Source organism: Didymella exigua, assembly GCF_010094145.1.
Source record: "Didymella exigua CBS 183.55 unplaced genomic scaffold M421scaffold_49, whole genome shotgun sequence".
NCBI classification, from domain to species: domain Eukaryota; kingdom Fungi; phylum Ascomycota; class Dothideomycetes; order Pleosporales; family Didymellaceae; genus Didymella; species Didymella exigua.
The window spans coordinates 4,033-27,721 of NW_022984823.1; the positions used below are offsets into that span (position 1 = coordinate 4,033).

Here is a 23,689-nt window from a genome sequence, read left to right on the forward strand (position 1 = left end):
AGATAGAGAAAAGCTTACTTTTAGTAATTAATTTTATAAAAAAAAACTTCTAGCTTTACTAAGAGAAAAGTAAAAGTAGGTTCTTAGTTAGCTTTAGAATAGAGTAACTAGTAGAAAGAAGAAGTAAAAGAACTAGCTAAAAGAAAGAACTAGGTATAAAGTAGTAAAGTAAGCTTTAAAAAGAAAATACTATGTAGTAAGATTAGCTATAACGTAGTTCACAAGCGAGCGGTCCAACCCAAGCGAGCGGTCCATCCCAACTATGATAGCCTAATAACTACTTTGCATTACAATGCTATCCTAACATAACATGCAATTAACCTATACTAAAGGGACCTTATAGCTTACTATCTAAGCTACAATTAAAGATTATAATAAGAGTAAAAGACGCACTATTGCAGCCTTCAGCGTACCTTAAACTACTGTCTGCTAACAACGCTAAGGAGCCCTCTCTTAACGCGATTGCGAGCCTAATTTAAAGAAGCTAAGTAAACTAGAGGAGGAGGCCCTTGTACAACATATACTTAAGCTTGACACAAGAGGAATACCTGCTACAAAGGCTATGGTGCGAGATATGGCTAATGATCTGCTTGCTGAGCGTGGTGGAGAGCCTGTTGGCAAGCACTGGGTAGACAACTTCAAGACGCGTACGCCTGAGATCAAGCTTCGAAGGAGCTGTCTATATGATCGCCAGCGAGCCCTTAACGAAGATGCACGCGTTATAACGCCCTAGTTTAAGCTAGTTGCCAACATAAAGGCTAAGTACGGCATCACAGACAAAGACATGTACAACTTTAACAAGACAGGCTTTATAATAGGGGTTATCTATAGCTAGATAGTCTTTACAGGCTCTGAGAAGCGTAGCACAAAGAGCCTGCAGCTAGGGAACCGTGGTTAGGTTACTAATATATAAGGAGTTAATGCTAAAGGATAGGCTATCCTACCCTTCCTTATCTTCCCTAGTAAGGTCCTTATTACCTTATAGTTTTACAATCTACCTTAGGATTAGGTAATTAAGGTTAGTCCTAATAGCTAGACGTTAAATAAGCTTATTATTGCCTAGCTAAAGCACTTTAATACCTATACAAAAGACTAGAAGGTGGGTGCACACAGGCTGCTAATTGTGGACGGCCATAAGAGCCACAGCTCACATAAATTCTACAAACACTGTAAGGAAGAGAAGATTATTGTTCTCTGTATGCCTGCTTACTTGTCGCACCTGCTGCAGCTACTTAATGTGGGTTGCTTTTTGCCTTTAAAGTGGGCATATAGTAATGAGATTAGTAGCTTGGCACAGTACAGCTCTAAGCAGATCAAGAAGGAGGCTTTCCTACTAGCCTTTAAAGTAGCTTTTAAGAGGTTAATTACAAAGGAGAACATCTGTGCAGGCTTTAGGGGCGCTAGACTAGTTCTACACAACCTAGAGGTGGTAATATTAAAGCTTAATGTGGTCCTTTGTACGCCAACTCTACTAAAGCTAGAGGACACCCTATAGGAATTAAAAACTCTAAGCAACCTCTGTAAGATAGAGGCTTAGTTAACGCTGGTTTGTGAGCGTGTATGACTGCACAGAGATTCCCTAGTTTCTCCTCTGCTTAGAGCAGTTAAGCAGCTGAACAAGGGCATTGCACAGATAGGGCATAATAGCGTGTTAATGCGACAGGAAATAGCAGGGCTTCGCAAGGCAGTAGAGATTAGCTGTTAGGTGGACCACTCGCTTGGGTTGGACCGCTCGCTTGTGAACTACGTTACTAGTTTATTACTAGATAGGTAAGAATAGAAAAGACTATAGAAATAACGATATAAAGCTTCTTACTATACTAAGTATAGAAAGTCTATATAGATAAGTAGTAGAAGAGAAGTTCTCTATAGTTAGTTTACTAGTTAAGTTAGCTTTTACTTACTTTCTATTCTTTATTTACTATACTTAGCTTATACCTACTAGTTTTATCTCTAAAGCAAAGAGATATCTCTTATTATAAGTAGAATAGAAAGCTTTTACTCTTATTTTTCTAGTACTATATAAGTAACTTCTTTTTTTACTATATAGAAAGAACAATAAGATAGTGCTATAAAGTAAGAAAAGAAAGTAGTATTAACTAATAGAAAAATACTAAGATAAAGAGAGAAGAGATCTAGTAGTAGTTAAGTAGATACGCTATAGAGTAGCTTTTCTACCTACTTTACTAAAGTTAATAGCTAGTAGCTACTCTTCTTCTACTTAAAAAGAAGTAGAGGGTATAGATTATAGAGCAGAGTATAGAGAGTATAGATGGTAGTAGAATAGAAAATCTTACTATTATCTCTATCTTTATTATAACTAGAGGTAAATAGACTAGAGAAGAGAATAGAAAGAATAAAATAGTAGAAATAATTATTAGCTAACTACTTTCTTTCTTATTTCTAAGGTAAGAATAATAATAATAAGTGTAAAAGGTAGAGATAAAAAGATAGAGAGTATAGAGTGTATATATTAATAAAGCTAACTACTAGAATAGCATTCTCTTCTAAAGAGAATAGAGAAAATAAAATACTTATATATACTTTACTATTTAGAAGCTACTATAGTAGGGAGAAAAGTAGAGCTTTTAAGTATAGAAGATAGATTTTAAGCTTTCTAAAGTAGTTTCTTCTATACTAGTAGCTAGATTGCTAGATACTAAGCTAGTAGTACTAGTAGTAGATTTATTCTCTACTTCTTTTATATCTTTTTCTAGGTCTAGTAGTGTAACTTCTAGTAGAATCTTATAAAGTAAAAGAACCTTCTTAGTATCTACTTCTACTACTTTACTTAGTAGCTCTACTATTATAAAGTCTTCTTTAGTAGTATAGCTAACGTAGATTATCACCGAGCCAGCCATATCACCGAACCAGCCATTTTCTCTTAGCACGACTAACACAAGTTACTACAACTACAACTACTTACTATTAAACAGTGACCTAGCATACTGCATGCTTATATTAGATTTAGAAGATGTTTCTGCACCCTCCTAGCACGTTTGTGCGTTGTGTCTAGTTTTGCTGCAGTTCCTACAGCGCTGAACAGTTAACTAAGCTCCTAGTTGACCACCTCTACCCTAAGTCTTCTTAGATGGCTAAGCTGCTACACACGCCTCAGCAGCTACCCGCGATGCTGCTAGGCCATACTTAAGTGTGCCACTATGCTAAATCTGCTTTCTCTTACGCAATTTTCTCTTAGTTATTAACGTACCTCACGGGCTCGTGGATCACCCGGGCTCGTGGATCACTTTTGCCAAGCCCCCACCAAAACCACCCCATTCTGGCGCAAAATAGCCCACTTTGGCCCTGTATAGTACAAAGCAAGATGCGATATCATTCAGAGTCTACTTCTACTACCTTCTGGCAGGTACGCGCATTATGCCCAGTCTCTTTGCACTGTGTACACCGTCGTTGAGATGGTTCACCTACTTCAGCGCGCACCCGCCTCTTTGGCTTCTTCCCATCACTACGCGCCCCAAAGTCCTTGAGAGCAGCTAAACAAGCCCCATCCTCAACTGTTAAGGTCCCCTCTGCTTAAACCTACTTTCTTTTGTGCGATCTACGTCGCGTAGCAGCCTTATTTGCCGCTTGAAGCTCTGCAATCTCCTTTTGCGCCAACACTAGCTTGTGCGCGATAATTACTGCTCCCTTTGAGACCTTCTTAAAAGCCTCTACTATAGACATTAGTGAGCTATCTACATGCCTCTAAATCCTTGCCTTCACGAGCGTTAATTGCAATCCTAATTTAAGGGTATTGCTTAGGGTTTGCAACTGCTAGGGCTTATTGCTAGGGAGTAGTGGTGATAGAGTACGTAGCTGGACATCAAGCGCTATTATAACCCGTTCTAGGTTAAATAGGACTAATCTAGCGCCTTAAAACCCTCCTTAGATATTACTAGGAGTAATTGCTGCATTATAGGCGCGTATAAAGCATGGTAAGAACTCAAGCTTTGTGATGTAGGTAATCCAGTTGCGCATGAGATTCTCAGCTTGGCGGCCATACGCTGTCTTCAAAGGCGAGAAACACCCCACATCAAGAGGCTGCAGGAGGTGTGATGAGTGTGGAGGCATGCAGATAGTGATAATCTTGTTCTCCTTGCAGTATTCCTGGAAAGCGAGCGAGTCATGGCTCTTATAGCCGTCAATTGCGAGCAGTTAGTGGCTGCTAACTACTCTCTTCTTTGTATGCTTATTAAAGTGCTTCAACCACTGCAGGCCAAGCTTATTTATTGTCTAGCCATTCTTAGATACTGCGATAACCTAATTGTGAGGTAGATCCCCCTCCTTGTACCAGGCAGAGAGGTGATGGCGGCCCTTGAAGATAATAAAGGGTGGAATAGCCTACCCTGTCGCGTTGATGCCCTGGATGACTGTTGTCTACTCTCTGTTGCCTTGCTGCACTACCTTTAGCTGTCCTTGTCTCTCTAAAGCTGTAACAACTAAACTAGTAGATATCTAGCCTATCATGAAGCTAGCCTTGTTAAAGTTAAACATATCTTCATCTAGGATGCTATACTTAGCTTTAATGTTAGCTGCTAGGCCAAACCAGCCTTGTATAATCTTAGGATCCTCGCAGAGGGCTCTCTTGTAGTTGTATTTGCGATTAAACTTTGTTGTGAGCTCAGGGCGGCCTTTGACAAACGTACTGGGCCAGTTTAAGCCAACTTGGCCCATATTGCGCTCTGCGCGCAAAGAATTGGCCATATCAGCCACAGCTGCAAGCCTGGGGGGAAATCCTCGGGTGACTAGCTCAAGTATATGCTCAACAACTACGTCCTCCTCAATCTTAGTCAGATTCTTTGATTTAGGCCAGTAATCTGCTTGTGGAGTCTGTCCTGCGCGTCAGCGGCTTAGTGTTGATTGAGCGACGTTGTAGATAGCTGCAGCGCGTCGCTGAGAGAGTGTCGCGTCTTGTTTAAGAGCCTGAAGGGCAATCTGTATCTGACGTTCATTAGAAGGTTCTATCTGGCGTTGTTGTTGAGGCATCACGTAGGAAGGTAGAGTTTGGTGGGGGCTTGGCAAAAGTGATCCACGAGCCCGGGTGATCCACGAGCCCGTGAGGTACGTTACTACTAATTACTCTTTAAGCTCTTGCATGCAGGCCTTAATAAGGACATTTTTCTATAGTATCTCTTCAGCCCCTATTATAAGCTTTAAGAACCCCTCTTATGCTACACTTAGTAATTATTAGAAGGAGTTACTTATAAGCTTAGATTAAGACCTAAACTTGTGTGTATTGCTTAGCGTCTTAGATTACTACAGCGTTTTAGGTAGAGGTACTGCTAGTAGGGTATGCAGCTGCACTTTAAGGCAATCTAACACTACCTGTGCATTAGTAGGAATAAGCCCTAATACCTTAAAGGCCTTTTAGTAGTTAACCTTTATAAATATATTAAGGAACACGTCCCTAAAGGCTAGTAGGAAGCCTTCCTTATTAATATAGAAAATGTATTAGCGTGCTAAGTCTTAAACGTGTTAGGAGTACTTACGCTTTAATAGTAAGAAACAGACCACGTTAAGTGGCTAGAGGATGTGTAATAAGTAAGGTAGCATGTAGAGAGTATGCTACCTTATATAGCTAGGGCGCAAATCCTTGCGAATTAAGGTTAAGTATATACTAGATAATTGTCTGCTCCTCTAGTATAGTAAGTTTCTAGCAATTAGTGTGTATGTCTAGTTAAAACGTGATATTACAAAGGTAATTAGAGACCTGCTAATAAGGTACGTTCAACGCTCTAGCAGCGCTGTGGATACTGCAAAATTAGCCAGCATAGAAGGCCTAGATAACAAGGATAACTCTGCCTTCTCTAGTAGTATTCTGAAGTTGTTGTTGTTGAGGCATGTTGTGTTGGGGTAAAAGGTGGTTGTGCTAAGAGAAAGTGGCCGGTTCAGTGATATGGCCGGCTCGGTGATAATCTACGTTAGTGTCTTTTAAATAGTCTTCTTTAAGCTTAGATAGTGTTTCTAAGCTAGAAATAGGAATATCTCTCTTAATTAGTTCTTGTAGAAATACTATATAGTTAACTATTGTCGTGGGATACATAAGGAGCTGGTCAGCTCGTATCCCCGAGCTCTAGCCGGAGCTCCACCAGGCACGGAGCAGGAGAAAGTATTCTCTATATAATCCTATATATTCTTCCCATCTAATCTTATTAGGAGATTAGTAGTCTAATACATATCTTAATTACCTAAGCTTTGTCAACGCACTTGTCACCATGCCCAAGGTTTCTTATATTCTTACTGAGGTAGAACCGCCTGTCTTCGGGGTTTGGGTAGGTCAACATAGCCGTAGTCTCTCCCACGTAGAGGAAACCAGATGCGAGACCTTTAATAACCTGATTATATCAATGAGAGCTTACAAGAAAGTGTGTGCTTTAAACCTACGCTGGCTGCCAGGAGGTACCCATCACCACCAAATCTAGCGCTGACATAGTACGAAGATCCGTCTAGCGGGATTGAAAGAGCTGCAATCAAGCAAGCCCACTTGATTCCAATCTTATTGATGAGAGGTCCTCCAAAAATGGTACTGAGGAAGCTGCAAGCGTAACTCATCGAGTTTGCAAGATTTCCCAGCCATGGTTTAGACAATCCACCCCCCCCTAGATTAGATATGGCATCAGACATAGCAGGACCGACCAAGGACAGCCTATGCGAAAGTTAATTTACTACTTGCAGCTTCAGGTCTCACACTCACATCCCAAATAGCACCATTTGGAACAGCACGCTCCGGTAAAAAGTTCGAGGCGTGTAGCTCCGGGTTTCTTCCAGCGACCCAGTGGCCAGGTCCTCGAGGCCATCATTCACAGCATCAACCATATCGGTCTTTTTGGTATCGAGAGCATCCATGACAAAATGTACTTGGGTTATACTCCCCAAATCGAGACACGATGGATGACTTATAGCCACGGAGGACGCGACCATATGATAGCGAATTGGTTTAGGAAATAATTTTTAGAGGAGAGCTACCCCGCGCTCCCTACGTCTAGCGTGACATTGGCCCGGTTCCAGACCCGATTAAGCGTGCACAAATGCTTTTGAAACCGGCCCGGTCAGCGCTCTTATCTCAAAACCATGATAACCTATCTCATATCTATGTTTCGAATGTGGCAACGAATAAGGAACATCTTGTTGCTTTGCACATAGCCACGTTATGCCTGATCAGACCCTGTCAAGTACGCCAGCAGCAATTTCCGAAAACTAGCCAACCGTGGGTGCACTGTCAATTTAGTGATTGTGATAGACTCTTGTCCCTGAGGTCTCGAGTCAATGAGTCCAACATGATGTTGCCACACACGTCAATTACCAACTCTGGATTCTAAATCTCTAGAGACTGCACTACGAATGCACAATCGTTACGGGCCCAGCAATGAGCGCAGTTCTTATACACTCGACAGAGGCAGCCCGCCCACTGTTCGCGGCAGCCCATTCTCGGCCTCAAAACCCTCGAAGGGGTAAGTGACAATTAATTTGATTGGCTGTTGTAATCCCCACGACAATTCATTACATGCATCGAAGGAAGACAGGTCGACGAAGATAGTTTTCCAAATTAGAAAGATACCTGCTACAGCATATAGGCCAGACGGGAGTACTAGTGATGAAGCCGTGGAAGGCCATTCCAGCGAATGCAGTCATATCGAGGCGTACGACAGAATTTTGCAGGGAGCTGCTCAACAGAGTAAACACAGAGGCCATACAGTCCAGATGAAGGAGATGAGCTAACCACTTACCACAGGTGTAGAGATAAGACATCTGCGAGTATGTTGGCAAGCATAGCCTCACCTCAAATTCACCAACGTTCCATCCCCACAACGGACTTGCCCCCGAAAACACTCTCTAGAATTGAAAGTTGACGGCAGCCACAACTGGGTGGATGCAAAAATTGCCTATTTCAAAAATACCGAGACCATATGGGGTCTGAGGGGAGACCCTGGCGCTGAGAAATGCAAGGTCTTTGCTGCGAGTCTTTTATCAGTTGATTCGTGACACGGAAGCGCGTTGGTTGATTTCTATCACTACTGTGGGAACGTTCAAGCAATCTATAGTATGTAGGAGGAACATCAATATCTAGAGACATCATTTGGCTATCCAGCAAGGCACCCTTCCAGAATGCGTCGTCATCGAATGATAGGTAAGATTGCAAGATGACTATGCATTCTGGTACATGCAGGACATCACTTTTGTGAGATTAGTCACATCTTTGAGTGCCGGGGCCGTGAAGGTCTTGCGCGACCCATGAGCGTGGGCGGAAGTCCTATGGCTGTCCGCAGTTTTCGAATCAATGCCACTCCTTGGGTCCGAACATCTCTCCCTTCGCTACAGTCTTGCGAAATGCCATCATATTATAGTCCAACGTATTGAAAACATCTACGTTGCCCCACCATTGCGGTGCATTGACTCCGGGCAGAGTGATAGCGAAGAAGATCACCACAGTGCTCAAGATCAACCCAGTGTCCAAAGCGGCAGCAGTCAAGTAGTTGTATTGGCGCCACCATCCATGCCATCGCTTCCTGATCCATAGGTTGAAGACGAGTCCAAAGATGACCCATGAGAAAAAGCTGAGGGGAGTGGCTGGGGGCAGCCATGCCATTGCACCAAGCATGACCGGAGCGTGGAGGTTGCTGATGTATCGATGTTTCATCATCTTTGCAAGCCCCCACAAGGCGATCGGAAGGATGCCGCCCACAAGCCAGAACAAGTTGAAATACTTGTAAATGCTGTGGCTTCCAAAAGCACGTGTGGGACCAATAACACCCCAGACAACGCTTGAGGAAAAGAACGTGCGACCGTTCGGACAAGTAAAGTGGTTGGCTTGGATAGGTTCACAAGCGTTCTCGATGTTGGCCAACGCCCAGTCCATTGTCGCAATCTGCACGAAACAACACCATATTGTCGCGGCTATCTGTGCACTGAAGGTGATGCGCGGCGGGATCTTCATATATTGGGCGAGTTTGAGGTCGCCGCAGAACGTCTCAAAGTAGAGCGTGTTAGCCTAAAGAAATGAAGACAGAGGTGAATAGAACCACATACCTGGGCTTGACCTAGGACGATCGTGCTGTACACCTTGAATATCATCACGCCGATTGGCTTTCCGGGGAAGAGATATCCGCCAATGAAAGGGCTTATCACGTTTAAGGAGAGCATGATATTCGTCATGCCCATGATAGTACAGCAGGGGACGACGAATATCCCGGCAATGATGCAGGCGACGAGAAACCCCCACCATGGAAGTTGAGTGTCATAGCCTGCCACGACGCCGAAGCCCATCGTAAGCGAGCTAACCAGCAAAACCAGATACCACCAATCCGGAGCTGATTTGTACTTCTTAATCATATTGAAATGGATATCCTCGGTCTGAGATGAGGCTTCTCTGAACTGCCGGACCAGGATCTTGCCACGGTGAAGAATGGTATGAACTACAGACGCGGTTAAAGCTGCGAAGCTGAGACCATAATTGAGCGCAAATGTTGGCGCGAGGAATAAGGGTGAGTAGGCCTTGTACTTCTCAACGTCGAAGGTGAAGTTTGCTCCAAGGATGTTGCGCACAACATAATGGTTTTGGGTGTTGTCAAAAAGAGTTGAGGTATTCATCGGTAGATATGCAGAATAAAGAGCACCCGAATACGAGATCCCGAGCGCTGGAACGATGAAGAACACAATCAGACCAATGAGAGTGTTCACGTGCGAGAGAGTTGGCGATAGAAGCGGATCTTGTAGATACGGTATCACATTTGACCAGTCAAAGGTCAAAGGGATCAATGAGAGACCGGTAAACCCGCCAAATAGCTGGTTAACAACGACGTTGTCGGGCGCGATCCACGTCGGAAAGTTGAAAACCGATAGACCTTGCCATATGAACCCTGGAAACCAGTAGTAAACAAACATGGCTGACGCGACGTAAACGAACCAGCGATAGTGAGAGATGGACCAGCCATTAGCTTGCGCGGGATCTGTCTTAGACTTATCGTAGAGGGCATACAGTAGCGTTGTGGTCGAAAAGTTGGTTGGCCATGTCAGAGCAGCAGGCCAAACCAGGAAACGGCGGCCAAGTCCAGCAAGACAGATACCGATGAGTTGGCTGCTGATAGTGAACAAAAGCTGGAAGCCCACACCAAGGTCGTGATCGTAGAGTGACTTGGCTTGAAGCGCTAATAAGGCGTCGGTAGAATAGGCATATCCATACGTGACAGATGCCATAAGTGTAACGACGGTGTGCTCCTTGATGCTGAATGGACCTGGGTTCAGCGACCAGACTACACCAAATGTGTTGAACGTCCGAGTAGGCATCACCCGGGCCCAAAAGCAGCCAACGGGATAGACGAGGAGGAGTATGGCGACTACTGGAATGGATATGGCAGGGGATCGCATGGAAAGAAGCATGTTCACGCCGGCGGCGATGGTGACGAAGAAAAAGCCAAGTACCCATGCGCGGAGTGTGTTGGCAGGCTCTTCGCCATCCTCAGTGCGAACAGCAGCTTCCACATATTCGCTCACAGTGACAGCTTCGTCCGTGGTTTCGGTTATTTGGTCTGTAGGAGTGGAAGTGCAGACTGCAGCTGCAGAAGGTTTGGCTGATCGCTTTTCGTTTAGAGCTTCCAAGGCGTCGCTCGTCTCGAACGAGCGGATGTGTTCGGCCATAATCTTTCGTTCTTGACTTAATTGTTACGATGCTGTTGTTTGGCAGTAGTCAAAAATCAGCGCTTGGCGAAGGAGACGATCGTGGAAGTGCAGGTGGCGGGACGTTTGACGACTTTGTACGGTTCAGCCTGAGTGTGAACAGCTGCAGCGATGATCCATGGTGGCATGGTTATCTCGATTGCTCCTCCTGATCCATGCACGGAGCCATTTGCTATCATGGCGCTTGGCGTGAAAGAGAAGGTCGCATCTCTAAGTGATAACTTATCATTTGACCGAAAAACTTGGACAGTATGTCCGGCATGCCTCCCACGTCGCAGAAGATCTGGACGCAAGCTTCTAGTTCCCAGAAAAAAGCGGGCTGTTGCATTTCCTGGACATAGTCAATTTTCTTGGTTGGCGATGATGTGCTATGTTTGATTCTTGCTGCGACGCGTGGCACGGGTCACAAACATGCGGCTTCGCCGTAACACGAAAGGTGGGGTCACTATCTGTTACCTCGGGCATGCTCCGCGCGGATGCCCGAAGGATCGGCGGCCAATGAGGAGCTTTCGAAGGGTTTAACCTGCGTCGCATGTCGCTCGTTGAATCAAGACCACGCCATACATCCGAGTTGAGAGAGGAGCTGTTCGTAAGAGACTCTGGGCGAGATCGGATGAGACCTGAGTAGTTGTCATCTATCCTTACGAAGCTGATGTGAGGAGCTGGGAACAAGCCTTGTGGCGGATACAGGGTGTGACTAGTGCCACGCTACTGCCACCCTAGTGGACGGACGGGCATACGGAGGAATACCAACCTTGTAAAGCATCGAGAGTGCATCCATCACATGGTACAATGTAACGACATGACTGCCTACGTGCGACACTTGCTTTAGATGATAAGCAATACGGAAAGTGTGCCGAGGTTGCACAGGACGTGCATTGCCTTCGAGGTTCCCAAGGCGTTTATGAGCTGCCTATCATCTGATCACCTCTGCTTGTCATCGCTCCTATCAGACTCATACCTACGCAGTATCAATTGCCTTGCCCTTCCATAGACATCATGACCCGCAGACAGCCCATAACGTCAATCTCTGTGACAAAGCCAGTCCAGCTTCCAGAACCAAAGGAGACCCCGACGATCCAAACCACAATTCAAGCATTCACAGCAGACCTTGCCGACATTCAGTCCTTCCTGAGCATCTCATTCAGCCCATCTCGTATTAACAAAGTCGAAGAATTTCTCACCTCAACTCTTGCATCTCTTTCTAGAAGCTTCGAATTCGATCGTCTTCGCCAGAATGAGCAAGTAGATTATCTCCTTCTGCAATCCCACATCAGAAGACTGCTCCATCAGCACAGAGCTGCAACCCAGAAGATCCACACAGCCAAGGAACTGGGCTTTTTCGAAGATTGGGTCGACGTCTGCATTAATTTTGTCGAAACGAGACATAATGTTGGCAGACAGAGCGGACAACAGATTGCTACTGTGTTACACAGCGCTAAGCAGGGCGTCAACCAGTTGCTATGCTTAATCGACTCCAAAGATGGTTTTGGAGACAGTAAGGAGCGGTTCATCATGTTCTGGACGATTACCAAATTCGAAGAGTTGCAAAGGGCACTGGAAGAAGCAGTTGGGTTTTACCAAGGCTATGATCCCGTCATCTCGTGGTGGGTGGAGAAGCCTTGGGAGGTCTTGAGTGCCAAACTGAATGCTTTGACTTCGGCTTTAGGTAATAAAACTGGAATCGATGGATCTGGGAGTGCGGATGACATCGTCGGTGACCCAATTGGTCGTGAGGCACTATTGCAAGAGCTTGAGGCCGAGTGGATTGCTTATGCCCCTGAAGAGCTTGTACAAATAGCTGAAGAAGAGTTCAGGTGGTGTGAGGATGAGATGAAAAAAGCGAGCACGGCGTTAGGATTTGATCGATGTCAAGAGGCTTTGGAGCATGTCAAAAACACGTTTGTGGAGCCCGGCGAACAGACTCTTGTGAGAACAAACCATCTGAGGAACCTTTCGAGATCACAGCTAATATCGAAAATCAGGTTGTCCGCGATCTCGCCGACGAAGCGATTGCCTACGTTGAGAGACACGATCTCATAACTGTCCCAACTGTGGCCAAAGACTACTGGAAGACGACCATGATGACTTCCGCCCGGCAAAGAGTCAACCCTTTCTTCCTCGGCGGCGAAAAGATCATTGTCTCGTACCCAACTAATAGTATGAGCCATGACGATAAATTAATGAGCATGCGCGGCAACAATCCTGCATTTTCTCGCTCCACAGTTCATCACGAGCTCATTCCGGGCCACCATCTTCAATTCTACTACATGGACCGCTATTATCTGCACCGCAGTACCTTCCAAACGCCCTTCTGGATCGAAGGCTGGTCTGTATACTGGGAACTTCTGCTGTGGCAGCGCGGCTTTGCATCAGAAATCGGTCAGAAATGGGCGACGAACGAAGCCGCAAATCGCATTGGAATGCTCTTCTGGCGGATGCACCGTTGCGCTCGCATCATATTCTCAATCAAGTTCCATCTCGGACAGATGACGCCTCAAGAGTGCATCGATTTGTTGGTGACAAGGGTAGGACATGAGCGTGCCACGGCTGAAGGTGAAGTTCGGAGGTCCCTCGCTGGCGAGTATTCACCTCTGTACCAAGCGGGTTATCTGCTAGGGGCGTTCCAGTTCCAGAGATTGCGAAAGGAGCTTGTTGAAGATCGTGAAGGCCCGAGGTGGAAGGAGAAGAGCTTCCACGATGCTGTTATGCGAGAGAACAACGTCCCGATCGAGATTTTGAGGACGATGTTTCGGGGAGAGAAGCTCAGCGCTCACACAAAGGCACAATGGCGGTTTAAAGACAAGATATAATATAGCCTTAATAACTAGTAGATAAGGGGTACTAGAAAGTATTAGTCTTTGAATAGTTATACATAGGTTGTTTCTTAAATCTAGCTATTATTTCCTTATTAATTAATACTAGAGCTTAAGGACACCTTTTTCTTAACTCTAAAACTATGTCTTTAATTTCTTTAGCTCTTTAGATTCCTATCTAAAAGCTACCCTTTAAGATTTTAGTAAAAGGTTTTAAGGACTAGATTTTAACCCTAGTTACGCAGTATATCTAACTCTACATAATTATAGATAACTAGTAGAAAGATATATAAATGTCTCTTTGTAATTATAGACTTAGGTTTACAAGACTACATTATTAGAATCTAGTAGCTAAGAAGATTTAAGCTCTAGCTAGATTTAGAGTGTTCTTAACTTATTTAGCCTAACTAGTACCTAGCTATTTACAACCCTACTCTACTAATACCTATATCCCTCTATTAAAATGTTGTATTACAACATAGTACTCTTAATATTTAATAATATAATAACTTATATAAACAGGATAAGTATTAGAGAAGCTATAGCACACTAGTTATCTATTAAATTTAAGGATTACTCTGCACGCTAAAAAGTTAGAAGTTTATAACTCCTCTAATTCTAAGTTTACCTACAGACTTGCAAAAACTAACTCTTAAAACCCTACTAAATCCTCCCCCTTTACCTTCTATTGCTCTTATTTCTGCAAATGCGTTCTATTTTAATATAAAAAGAAAAGAAAACAAATTCTCTATAACTAAGTATTATCTACGTATCTAAGTGCAAAGAAGACTTATTAGTTATTGTCTAAGAAATATTACTAGAAAGGTATAGAAACTTTATATTAATGTTATGTTTGTAACTATATTCTATACTGAAGAGGACATCTAAAGTAGACCTAACTCTAAGGTTACCTCTACTCCTTACCTATCCTAGACTAATCTATGTAATACCTTTATATAGACTTTAAGGATGTTCTACTAGACAAAGCTAGTTTTAACTAGATTATAGTAATTATTAACTACCTGTCTAAATAAGCAATTACAATACTATATTATAAGAATATAAACGCCTAAGGTATAGCTAACCTGTTTATCTAATAGGTGTACTAATTTAGCTACACCTAGAGTCTATTGTGTTAGACTGTAGTCTACAATTTGTGTCTACTTTCTAGTCTACCTTCTACAATATTATTAGTGTGAAGGTTAAACTATTAACTACCTATTACAAGGAAATAGATAACGTGGTTCACAAGCGAGTCGCCCACCCAAGTGAGTCACCCACTAAACACCCGCGCCCCGCCTGCGCAGCAACAACGCGTAATGCCACAACAACGCAACATGCAAAAGACCTATACTGAAGGAGATATATTTATTGCTATCTCTAATATTAAGTCTAAGCAGATTAGGGGCGAAAGACGCGCTGCAGCAGTCTATAACATCCCACAAATAATAATCTAAGACTAACGCGCTAGACTACATCCTTAACGCGACTGTGAGCTAAAATTAAAGCGCCTTACAAAGCTAGAAGAGGAGGCAATTATACAGCATATACTTAATAAGAGTCTATAAAGAATACCGCCCTTAAAGGCGCATGTACAAGATATAGCTAATAGACTGCTAAGGGAGCGTGGTTGGAAGCCTATAGGCAAGAACTAGGTTAATAACTTCATTAAGCGTACACTAGAGCTGCGCACGCGATGGAGCTGTCTGTACAATTGCTAGCCAGCTGCCTACAAAGACCTAGCGCTTATCTAGCCCTAGTTTAGCATAGTTTAATTAATAAAGACAAAGTATAGTATTATAGATAAGGATACCTAGAACTTTAATAAGTCTAGCTTTATAATAGGCAAGATATCCTCTTAGCTTATTATTATAGGCTTAGAGAAACCTAGGAAATAGAAGAAACTATAGCCTAGCAATTATAAGTAGGTTACCCTAGTATAAGGTATTAATATAATTAAGGAAATTATCCTACCCTTCCTTATCTTTGCAGGCAAGGTCCTAATCTCCTCCTAGTTTACTAGTCTACCTTGCAACTAGGTTATTATAGTCTCTCCTACTAGCTAGACTAATAATAACATTGTAATAGCATAGCTTAAGCACTTTAACGCCTATATAAAGGTGACCTCTGCTAGGGCATATAGGCTGCTTATTATTAACAGCTATGAGAGCCACTGCTCAATAGAATTCTAGGACTACTGCAAGGAGAACAAGAATATCACTCTCTGCATGCCACCACACTCATCACACCTCCTGTAGCCTCTTGATGTTGTCCCATACTCGCTGTTGAAGCGCCACTACAGCAACAGGATCTCGCTCTTAGCATGCAGCTGCATCTACTATATTAACAAAGAAACCTTCCTACTAGCCTTTAAAGTAGCTTTTTAGAGGATGTTTACACTAGAGAATGTTTGCGCAGGGTTTTAAGGCGCTAGGCTAGCCCTGCATGACCCTAAGGTTGTGTTATTGAAGCTTGATGTACAGCTACGTACGCCAACACTACCTACACCAGGCACTGTCGCCTACATCGGGAAAAGTTTTTCGAAATCCGGCCTAGACTGGCTGTTGCTGACAGTCGTGGCATGGTCGTGCAACAGCTGTTCAACGGCCCCAACAGCCCCAATTTGCACCAAACAGCCCTAATTTCGCGCCAACATTGCTAATAGCTAAAACACTAAGTGCCTATATTTAACAAACTTAAAACAACATTACAATGTTATTATATAGCTACCCTTAGTTCTACTAGCACTAACGTAGATTATCACCAAGCTAGCCATATCACCAAACCAGCCATTTTCTCTTAGCACAACTAACACAAGTTACTCTAACTACAACTACTTACTATTAAATAGTAACCTAGTATACTGCATGCTTGTATTAGATTTAGAAGATATTTCTATACCCTCCTAGCACGTTTGTGTGTTGTGTCTAGTCTTACTGCAGTTCCTACAGCGCTAAACAGTTAACTAAGCTCCTAGTTAACCACCTCTACCCTAAGTCTTCTTAGATAGCTAAGCTGCTACACACGCCTCAGCAGCTACTTGCAATGCTGCTAGGCTATACTTAAGTGTGCCACTATGCTGAATCTACTTTCTCTTACGCAATTTTCTCTTAGTTATTACTACTAATTACTCTTTAAGCTCTTGCATGTAGGCCTTAATAAGGACAGTTTTATATAGTATCTCTTTAGCCCCTTTTATAAGCTTTAAGAACCCCTCTTATGCTACACTTAGTAATTATTAGAAGGAGTTGCTTATAAGCTTAGATTAAGACCTAAACTTGTGTATATTACTTAGTATCTTAGATTGCTACAGTGTTTTAGGTAGAGGTACTGCTAGTAGGGTATGTAGCTGTACTATAAGGCAATCTAACACTACCTATATATTAGTAGGAATAAGCCCTAATACCTTCAAGGCCTTTTAGTAGTTAACCTTTATAAATATATTAAGGAACACATCTCTAAAGGTTAGTAGGAAGCCTTCCTTATTAATATAGAAGATATATTAGTATGCTAAGTCTTAAATATATTAGGAGTACTTACACTTTAATAGTAAGAAATAGACTATGTTAAGTAGCTAGAGGATATATAATAAGTAAGGTAGTATATAGAGAGTAAGGATTTTATTCTCTAGGTAATAGTCCTTAAACTCCTAGTTAAGATAGCTCTTATAGCTATCTAAGATAAGTAACCCCTATACTCCTACCTAATATATCTTTATATATATATTAAAGTGCTTTAACAACTTAAGGCTAAGTATATTATTTATCTAACTATTCTTAGAGACTAAGAGCTTCTAATTATAGGGTATATCTGTCTCCTTATACTAGGCAGAGATGTGGACACGTCCTTTGTAGATAATAAAAGGTAGGGTTGCATACCTAGCAGCGCAGATGCTCTAGATAACAGTAACCTACTCGTGATTGCCTAGCTAAACAAGCTCTAGCTAAGCACGTCTCTCTAAGCCTGTTACAACCTTTAAAGACAAAGCAACACCTATCTAGAACCTAGTTTTATTAAAGTTATGTATGTTATTATTACAAACACTATACTTAACTTAAGTATCCTCTACTAGCTTAAACTACGTGCTAATTTTCTTAGGATCTTCCTGTAGTATCCTCTGTCTATCCTTAGCTTAATTAAAGGCTATTTTAAGCTTGTCTAAACGTGTTACAAGCCTACTAGCCTATAGTTTACTAATAGGCTCTTTACTTTGCACAATAAGTATCTTATTAGCTATATCTGCCACCTTACATAGCTAGGGCGCAAATCCTTGCGAATTAAGGTTAAGTATATGCTAGACAATTGTCTGCTCCTCTAGTATAGTAAGTTTCTAGCAATTAGCGTAACGTATTCCACCACCCAAAAGCTCAAACCACCCAACAGCTCAAAATGTCTTGGCACAACAAACACCCTCTTTGTCGCAACATGCCTTAACCACATAACACGTTACTACGTGAACACAAAGGTAGAGTTAACCTTGCCCTTAAAGCTCTTTATTTAAAATAATTTAAAAGCTAGAGAGCAGCTGCGCGCGCTTTTAACGTTAAACAATGTATTCTCTCTGCACGCATTAGAGGAGCCCTATTTATCCTTAAATAAGCACCTAACAGCCACAAACTTACACTTATAGAAGAGCAAACAATTGTCTAATATATCCTTAACCTAGATTTGCAAGGATTCGCGCCCTAGCTGTGCGAGGTAGAAGATATGGCTGATAAAGTGTTGGGTGTACGCAGTGGGCAGCTGGTTAGCAAGCACTGGGCTGAGCGCTTTGTAACGCGCTCAGCTGAGCTTAAGATAGCCTTTAATCAAGCTAAAGATAGGCAGAGGATACTGCAGGAGGATCTAGAGACAATTGGCGCGTGGTTTAAGCTGGTAGAGGACACTAGAGCTAAGTACAGCGTACACAACTACAACATGCATAACTTTAATAAGACTAGCTTCTAGATAGGTGTTATTAGCTTAATAAAGGTTGTTACAGGTGCAGAGAGGCGTACTTAGCCTGAGCTCGTTCAGCCAGGTGATTGCAAGTGGGTAACAGTCATCTAGAGCGTCTGTGCTGCTAGATCTTGTACCCTGCCTTTTATTATCTATAAAGGACGCGTTCACATCTCTACCTAGTACAAGGAGGCAGATATACTACGCAATTAGAAGCTCTTAGTCTCTTAGAACAGCTAGATAAATAATGCGCTTAGTCTAGAGTAGTTAAAGCACTTTAACACGCATACAAAGGCAGGCTAGGTAGGGGTGTACAGGCTGCTTATTTTAGACAGCTATAAGAGCCACCTTAACTAGGATTTCAAGGACTACTACCTTAAACATAAGATCCTTACCCTCTGCATACTACCTTACTTGTTGCATATCCTCTAGCCACTTCATATAGTCTACTTCTTGCTATTAAAGCGCAAGTACTCTTAGTATGTACAAGACTTAGCATATAAGTGCGTCTTCTATATTAATAAAGAAGGCTTCCTACTAGCCTTTAAAGACGTGTTTTGTAATATGTTTACAGAGGTAATCTATTATAAGGCCTTTAAGGTATTAGGACTTGTCCCTCTTAATGCGCAGGTTATATTAGATTGCCTTAAAGTGCAGCTGCGTACCCTGCTAGAACCCCTCCTCCTAGAGACGCTGTGGTAGTTAAAGACTCTAAGTAATACACATAAGTTTAGATTATAATTAAAGCTTGTACGCAAGTCCTTTACTTGTTCTCCTATTACTGCGCAGGCAGGCTTCTCTTAGCTTATTAGAGGCAGCGAGCTTATGCTGCATCAGAACGCGCTTCAAGCAGCCTGGATTACTAAGCTTGAAGAGCAATTAGCAGTGATGACCAAAAGGAAATCGCGCAAAAGGAAGCGGATCCAGCATGGCGGCACAATGGAGTATAGTGAGGCAGCAGCCCAGGTGGCCGCAGAGGACTCTATAGCCGCTGAGCGGTCGAAGAAGGCTCGTCGTGGTGGTGATCAAGAGAGAGCCTAACTAGCTTTACAGCGCTGTAGGAACTGTGGCAAGACTAGGCACAACGTGTAAACGTGTAAAAAGGATATAGAGGAGACTTCTAAATTAGAGGTTAGTACAGCATACGCAGGCTCCTTGTATAATAGTAATAAAAATAGAAATTTGTAACTAGTGTTAGTTATGCAAAGACATTTTAAGCTGTTGGGTGGTTTAAGCTGTTGGGTGGTGGAATACGTTATACATCTAGTTAAAACATAATATTGCAAAGGTAATTAGAGACCTACTAATAAGGTACGTTTAATACTCTAGCAGCGCTGTAGATACTGCAAAATTAGCTAGCATAGAAGGCCTAGATAGCAAGGATAACTCTGCCTTCTCTAGTAGTATTCTAAAGTTGTTGTTATTAAGGCATGTTGTGTTAGTGTAAAAGGTGGTTGTGCTAAGAGAAAGTGGCTAGTTTGGTGATATGGCCAGCTCAGTGATAATCTACGTTAGTATTAAATATTTAAAAATTGCAAAATTTTATGTACAAATAGAGCGAAATTATAGCTTTAAAATAAGTAAAAAAATTTTATTGTAGGCCTACTACAACGTAAGTTATAGAGCGTTAAAGGTTTGTTTATTAAAGGTTTGTGTTTTGAAGTTGCGACAGCACACCATGGCAGCTGCAGCTGCGCCAGCACACAATGTATCAGCTGCAGCTGCAACAGCACACGACGTAGCAGCTGCAACAGCACACAACAAAGCACCTGCTAACAAGCACACACTACAGAACAGGCAGACCTAGGCGTAGAATTCTTAGTTTACCTACTATTCTTGAATAATATTCTTATATTTTCTAATATTTAGGCTGCTAGAGCCCTAGCAAAGAATCTTAACTTAGTGTCTTAGTAAGGAATATTAAGCTTAAAACCTTCTATGCTTAATAACTATTCTATTAATAGGCCTATAATATTATTTAATAGCTTATTTTAAAGAGGAGACTTAGTAGTAACATACTTTATTACTAAGCTAGTTATATCACTAAACTAGTTAAAATCTGCCAAGACTAACACAACTCCGCACTTCACAGTATGTCTTCACAACATCACAACCTATTGCTTTAACACAAAGGGAGATTGCAGCTTGCTCTCTAGGCCTACAATACCAGACAGTTTCAGAGCCATCAGGCTGCTGCTGCTGCATTCAACGTTAACCAACGCAGGCTCTCTGAACGCGCTAGCAATACTCCATTTTAACTCAACGTACGCGCAAACTACTAGAAGCTTACTACAACTAAAGGGCAGACAATTATCTAATATATCCTTAACCTTAATTTGTAAGGATTTAAGCCTTAGCTGTGTAAGGTAGTAGATATAGCTAATAAACTGTTAGGTGTGTGTAGTAGGGAGCCTGTTAGTAAACCCTAGGCTATAAGATTTATAACATGTTTAGATTAGCTTAAGATATTGTTTAACTAAGGAAAGGATAGATAGAGGATACTATAGGAAGATCCTAAGGTAATTAACACGTAGTTTATGCTAGTAGAGGGTACTAAGGCTACGTATAGCATCTATAATAATAACATGCACAACTTTAATAAGACTAGGTTCTAGATAGGCGTGATAGGGTTAATAAAGGTTGTTACAGGCGCTAAGAGACGCGCTTAACCTAAGCTTGTTTAGCTAGGCAATTAGGAGTAGGTTACAGTTATACAGAGCATCTGCGCTGCTAGATATGCGACCCTACCTTTCATCATCTACAAAGGACGCATCTACATCTCTGCCTAGTACAAGGAGACAGATATACTATATAATTAGAAGCTCTCTGTCTCTAAGAATAGCTAGACAAATAATATACTTAGCCTTAAGTAGTTAAAGTATTTTAACGCGCATACAAGAGCGCGCTAGGTAGGGGGATATAGGCTACTTATCTTAGACAGCTATAAGAGCTACCTTAACTAGGATTTTAAGGACTATTGCCTAGATAACAAGATCCTTACTCTCTATATGCTAGCTTACTTGTCACACATCCTCTAGCTGCTTAACGTGGTCTGTTTCTCGCCATTAAAGCGCAAGTACTCCTAACACATCTAGGACTTAGCACGCTAACACGTCTTCTATATTAATAAGGAAGGCTTCCTTCTAGCCTTTAGAGACGTGTTTCTTAATATATTTATAAAGGCTAACTGTTAGAAGGCCTTTAAGGCATTAGGGCTAGTCCCTACTAACACGCAGGTAGTGTTAGATCGCCTTAAGGTGCAACACTATACCCTAATAGCACCCCCTCTACTAGAGACACTGTGGCAGTTAAGGACTCTAAGCAATACACACAAGTTTAGGTCTTAGTTAAAGCTTGTACATAACTCCTTTACTTAGTTACTAGTTATAGCCTAGGCTAGCTTCTCTTAGCTTATTAAAGGTAGTGAATTAATGCTGCACTAAAACGCGCTGTTAGCTGCTTGCATTACTAAGCTTAAAGAGTAATTAGTAGTTATGACTAGGAGAAAGTCGCGCAAGTGAAAGCAAATTCAGCATAGCAGCACACTTGAGTATGGCCCAGCAGCATCACAGGTAGCTGCTGAGGTGTCTGTAGCAGCTTAGCTACTAAAGAAGACTTGTGGTGCAGGTACTTAAGAAAGGACCTAGTTAGCCTAACAGCACTGTAGAAACTATGGAGGCACAGGGCACAACGCTTAAACGTGTTAGAAAGATACAGAAGAAGATTCTTAATCTAATAAAAGCACGCAGTACGCTAGATTACTATTTAATAGCAAGTAATTTAATTTACTGTAATATAAGTTGGGCGCGCTAAGAGATTTTAACTAGTTTAGTGATATAACTAGCTTAGTGATAGAGTACGTTATATTAATATAATAAAAGTATAGTTTATTAAGCAGAGCTACTATTGTAGCAGGATTAGGAGTTGTTGTAGCCATTGCAGCTGTTAGGACCGTTGGAGCTGTTGGCTCGAAATTGGCTAGACATTGAATGCACTGTTGTAGGCCTACAAGTCCTACTGTTGCCCACAGTACAATGCCACGATTTCCCAATTTCGACAACGGAAAAACTTTTCCCGATGTGTGTACTATAGTACTGCAAAGTAGTTATAGTGTTGGTGTGGTCTTGGCAAAAGTGACCAGTACACTTGGGTGACCAGCATGCTTGTAGAGTACGTTACTAAGAAAGCAAACGCCATAACACATACAAATCCCTACCACCTTCTGTCAGATAAGAGCGAGCGGCGAGAGGTCGGATCTGCGCAATCGAGCAGGGACCTGTCGTGCAGCCAATCAGCAGTTGCCAGGTCGATTAAGCGAGACCTGGCAACTCCTGATTGGCCCGCACACCGGCGGCCGCGAACAGCGCTAATTCCCCCCCCACTTCAATCCTGTAGCAACCAGCACGACGCTGACGGCAACACAATCGCCACAATCATCAATATATCATTATACCACCTAAGATCTTGTTAAGCACATACTCTGGCTCACAGTACGAGCATCTAACAATTAAGAGTCTCACTACCGCAACCTTACTGCCGCAACCTCACTGCCGCAACCTCACTGCCGCAATCGAAATGGCACAACTAGCGTACCGCGACCTAACAACAGTCCTTAGGGACTAAGCCGACTGGACTAGCTAGCCCGCGCAGCTACATGCGAGATGCCTGTCGCGCAATATCTAGGACAAGATTAACCTAAAGACAACTACACTACTACTATTAAAGCTACTCTTGCTAAGGGCTCTAACTATTACTAACTACGTGCTAGCTGTAAAAACTAATATACTATTAAGGCTAACTAAGCTATTAATAACAGGCTAGAAGGCATTTAAGGAAGACCTTAAGTACTATAAAGTACTCCTTAAATAATACAAGAATAATTAATATAAATATAAGAAGGAGGAAGTAAGCCTTTAGCACATTATTATATTTATCTAGTTAACTATATTACTATATCTACTACGCACATGCTATCTTCCTAAGAAACTACTACAATAGTAGATTACAGACCTATAACTTACTATTAGGGTTAATAAATAAATTAAATAAGAATAAGCCTAAGATAGATACCTCTTAGCACTTAAGCTAACATGGTTGGCAAGCGAGTCGGTCAGACAAGCGAGTCGGTCACCCCACCAACTTTGATCACCTACTCTATCTTAACACACAATGCCTCCACGCCGCGCTCTGCTCATGCAGTCAAATGAAGCAGATATTCAGCTTGCTCTCTTATCTATAGATTCTGCCCAAATTCAGAGTAC

General features: G+C 42.3%; 3 protein-coding genes across 3 annotated transcripts; 1 reads left to right on the top strand and 2 right to left on the bottom strand.

The window, feature by feature from the left end:
- Positions 1–6,098: 6,098 nt before the first annotated feature.
- M421DRAFT_425703 (uncharacterized protein) lies at positions 6,099–6,865 on the bottom strand. Its single transcript, XM_033594170.1, has 4 exons — positions 6,695–6,865; positions 6,385–6,646; positions 6,229–6,335; positions 6,099–6,179 (listed from the first exon to the last, which is right to left on the bottom strand). Exons 1-4 carry the CDS (start codon positions 6,844–6,846, stop codon positions 6,161–6,163), a joined length of 540 nt encoding a protein of 179 aa, XP_033443733.1. The 5' UTR covers positions 6,847–6,865; the 3' UTR covers positions 6,099–6,160.
- Positions 6,866–7,979: 1,114 nt separating this feature from the next.
- M421DRAFT_425704 (small oligopeptide transporter) lies at positions 7,980–10,823 on the bottom strand. Its single transcript, XM_033594171.1, has 2 exons — positions 9,028–10,823; positions 7,980–8,968 (listed from the first exon to the last, which is right to left on the bottom strand). The coding sequence occupies exons 1-2, from the start codon at positions 10,633–10,635 to the stop codon at positions 8,276–8,278; spliced, it is 2,301 nt and encodes a 766-aa protein (XP_033443734.1). The 5' UTR covers positions 10,636–10,823; the 3' UTR covers positions 7,980–8,275.
- Positions 10,824–11,618: 795 nt separating this feature from the next.
- M421DRAFT_425705 (uncharacterized protein) lies at positions 11,619–13,516 on the top strand. Its single transcript, XM_033594172.1, has 2 exons — positions 11,619–12,603; positions 12,660–13,516. Exons 1-2 carry the CDS (start codon positions 11,674–11,676, stop codon positions 13,485–13,487), a joined length of 1,758 nt encoding a protein of 585 aa, XP_033443735.1. The 5' UTR covers positions 11,619–11,673; the 3' UTR covers positions 13,488–13,516.
- Positions 13,517–23,689: the final 10,173 nt, after the last annotated feature.

What these genes read in the sequence shown, in the direction of transcription:
- M421DRAFT_425703 (XM_033594170.1), bottom strand. Translation starts at nt 6,846, where the DNA reads ATGGATGCTCTCGATACCAAAAAGACCGATATGGTTGATGCTGTGAAT. An exon ending in CAAATGGTGCTATTTGGGAT is followed by an intron (nt 6,647 to 6,694) that starts GTGAGTGTGAGA and finishes ACTTTCGCATAG; the next exon opens with GCTGTCCTTGGTCGGTCCTG. An exon ending in GGTACCTCCTGGCAGCCAGC is followed by an intron (nt 6,336 to 6,384) that starts GTAGGTTTAAAG and finishes TGATATAATCAG; the next exon opens with GTTATTAAAGGTCTCGCATC.
- M421DRAFT_425704 (XM_033594171.1), bottom strand. Translation starts at nt 10,635, where the DNA reads ATGGCCGAACACATCCGCTCGTTCGAGACGAGCGACGCCTTGGAAGCT. An exon ending in TCGTCCTAGGTCAAGCCCAG is followed by an intron (nt 8,969 to 9,027) that starts GTATGTGGTTCT and finishes CTCTACTTTGAG; the next exon opens with ACGTTCTGCGGCGACCTCAA.
- M421DRAFT_425705 (XM_033594172.1), top strand. Translation starts at nt 11,674, where the DNA reads ATGACCCGCAGACAGCCCATAACGTCAATCTCTGTGACAAAGCCAGTC. An exon ending in AGCCCGGCGAACAGACTCTT is followed by an intron (nt 12,604 to 12,659) that starts GTGAGAACAAAC and finishes ATCGAAAATCAG; the next exon opens with GTTGTCCGCGATCTCGCCGA.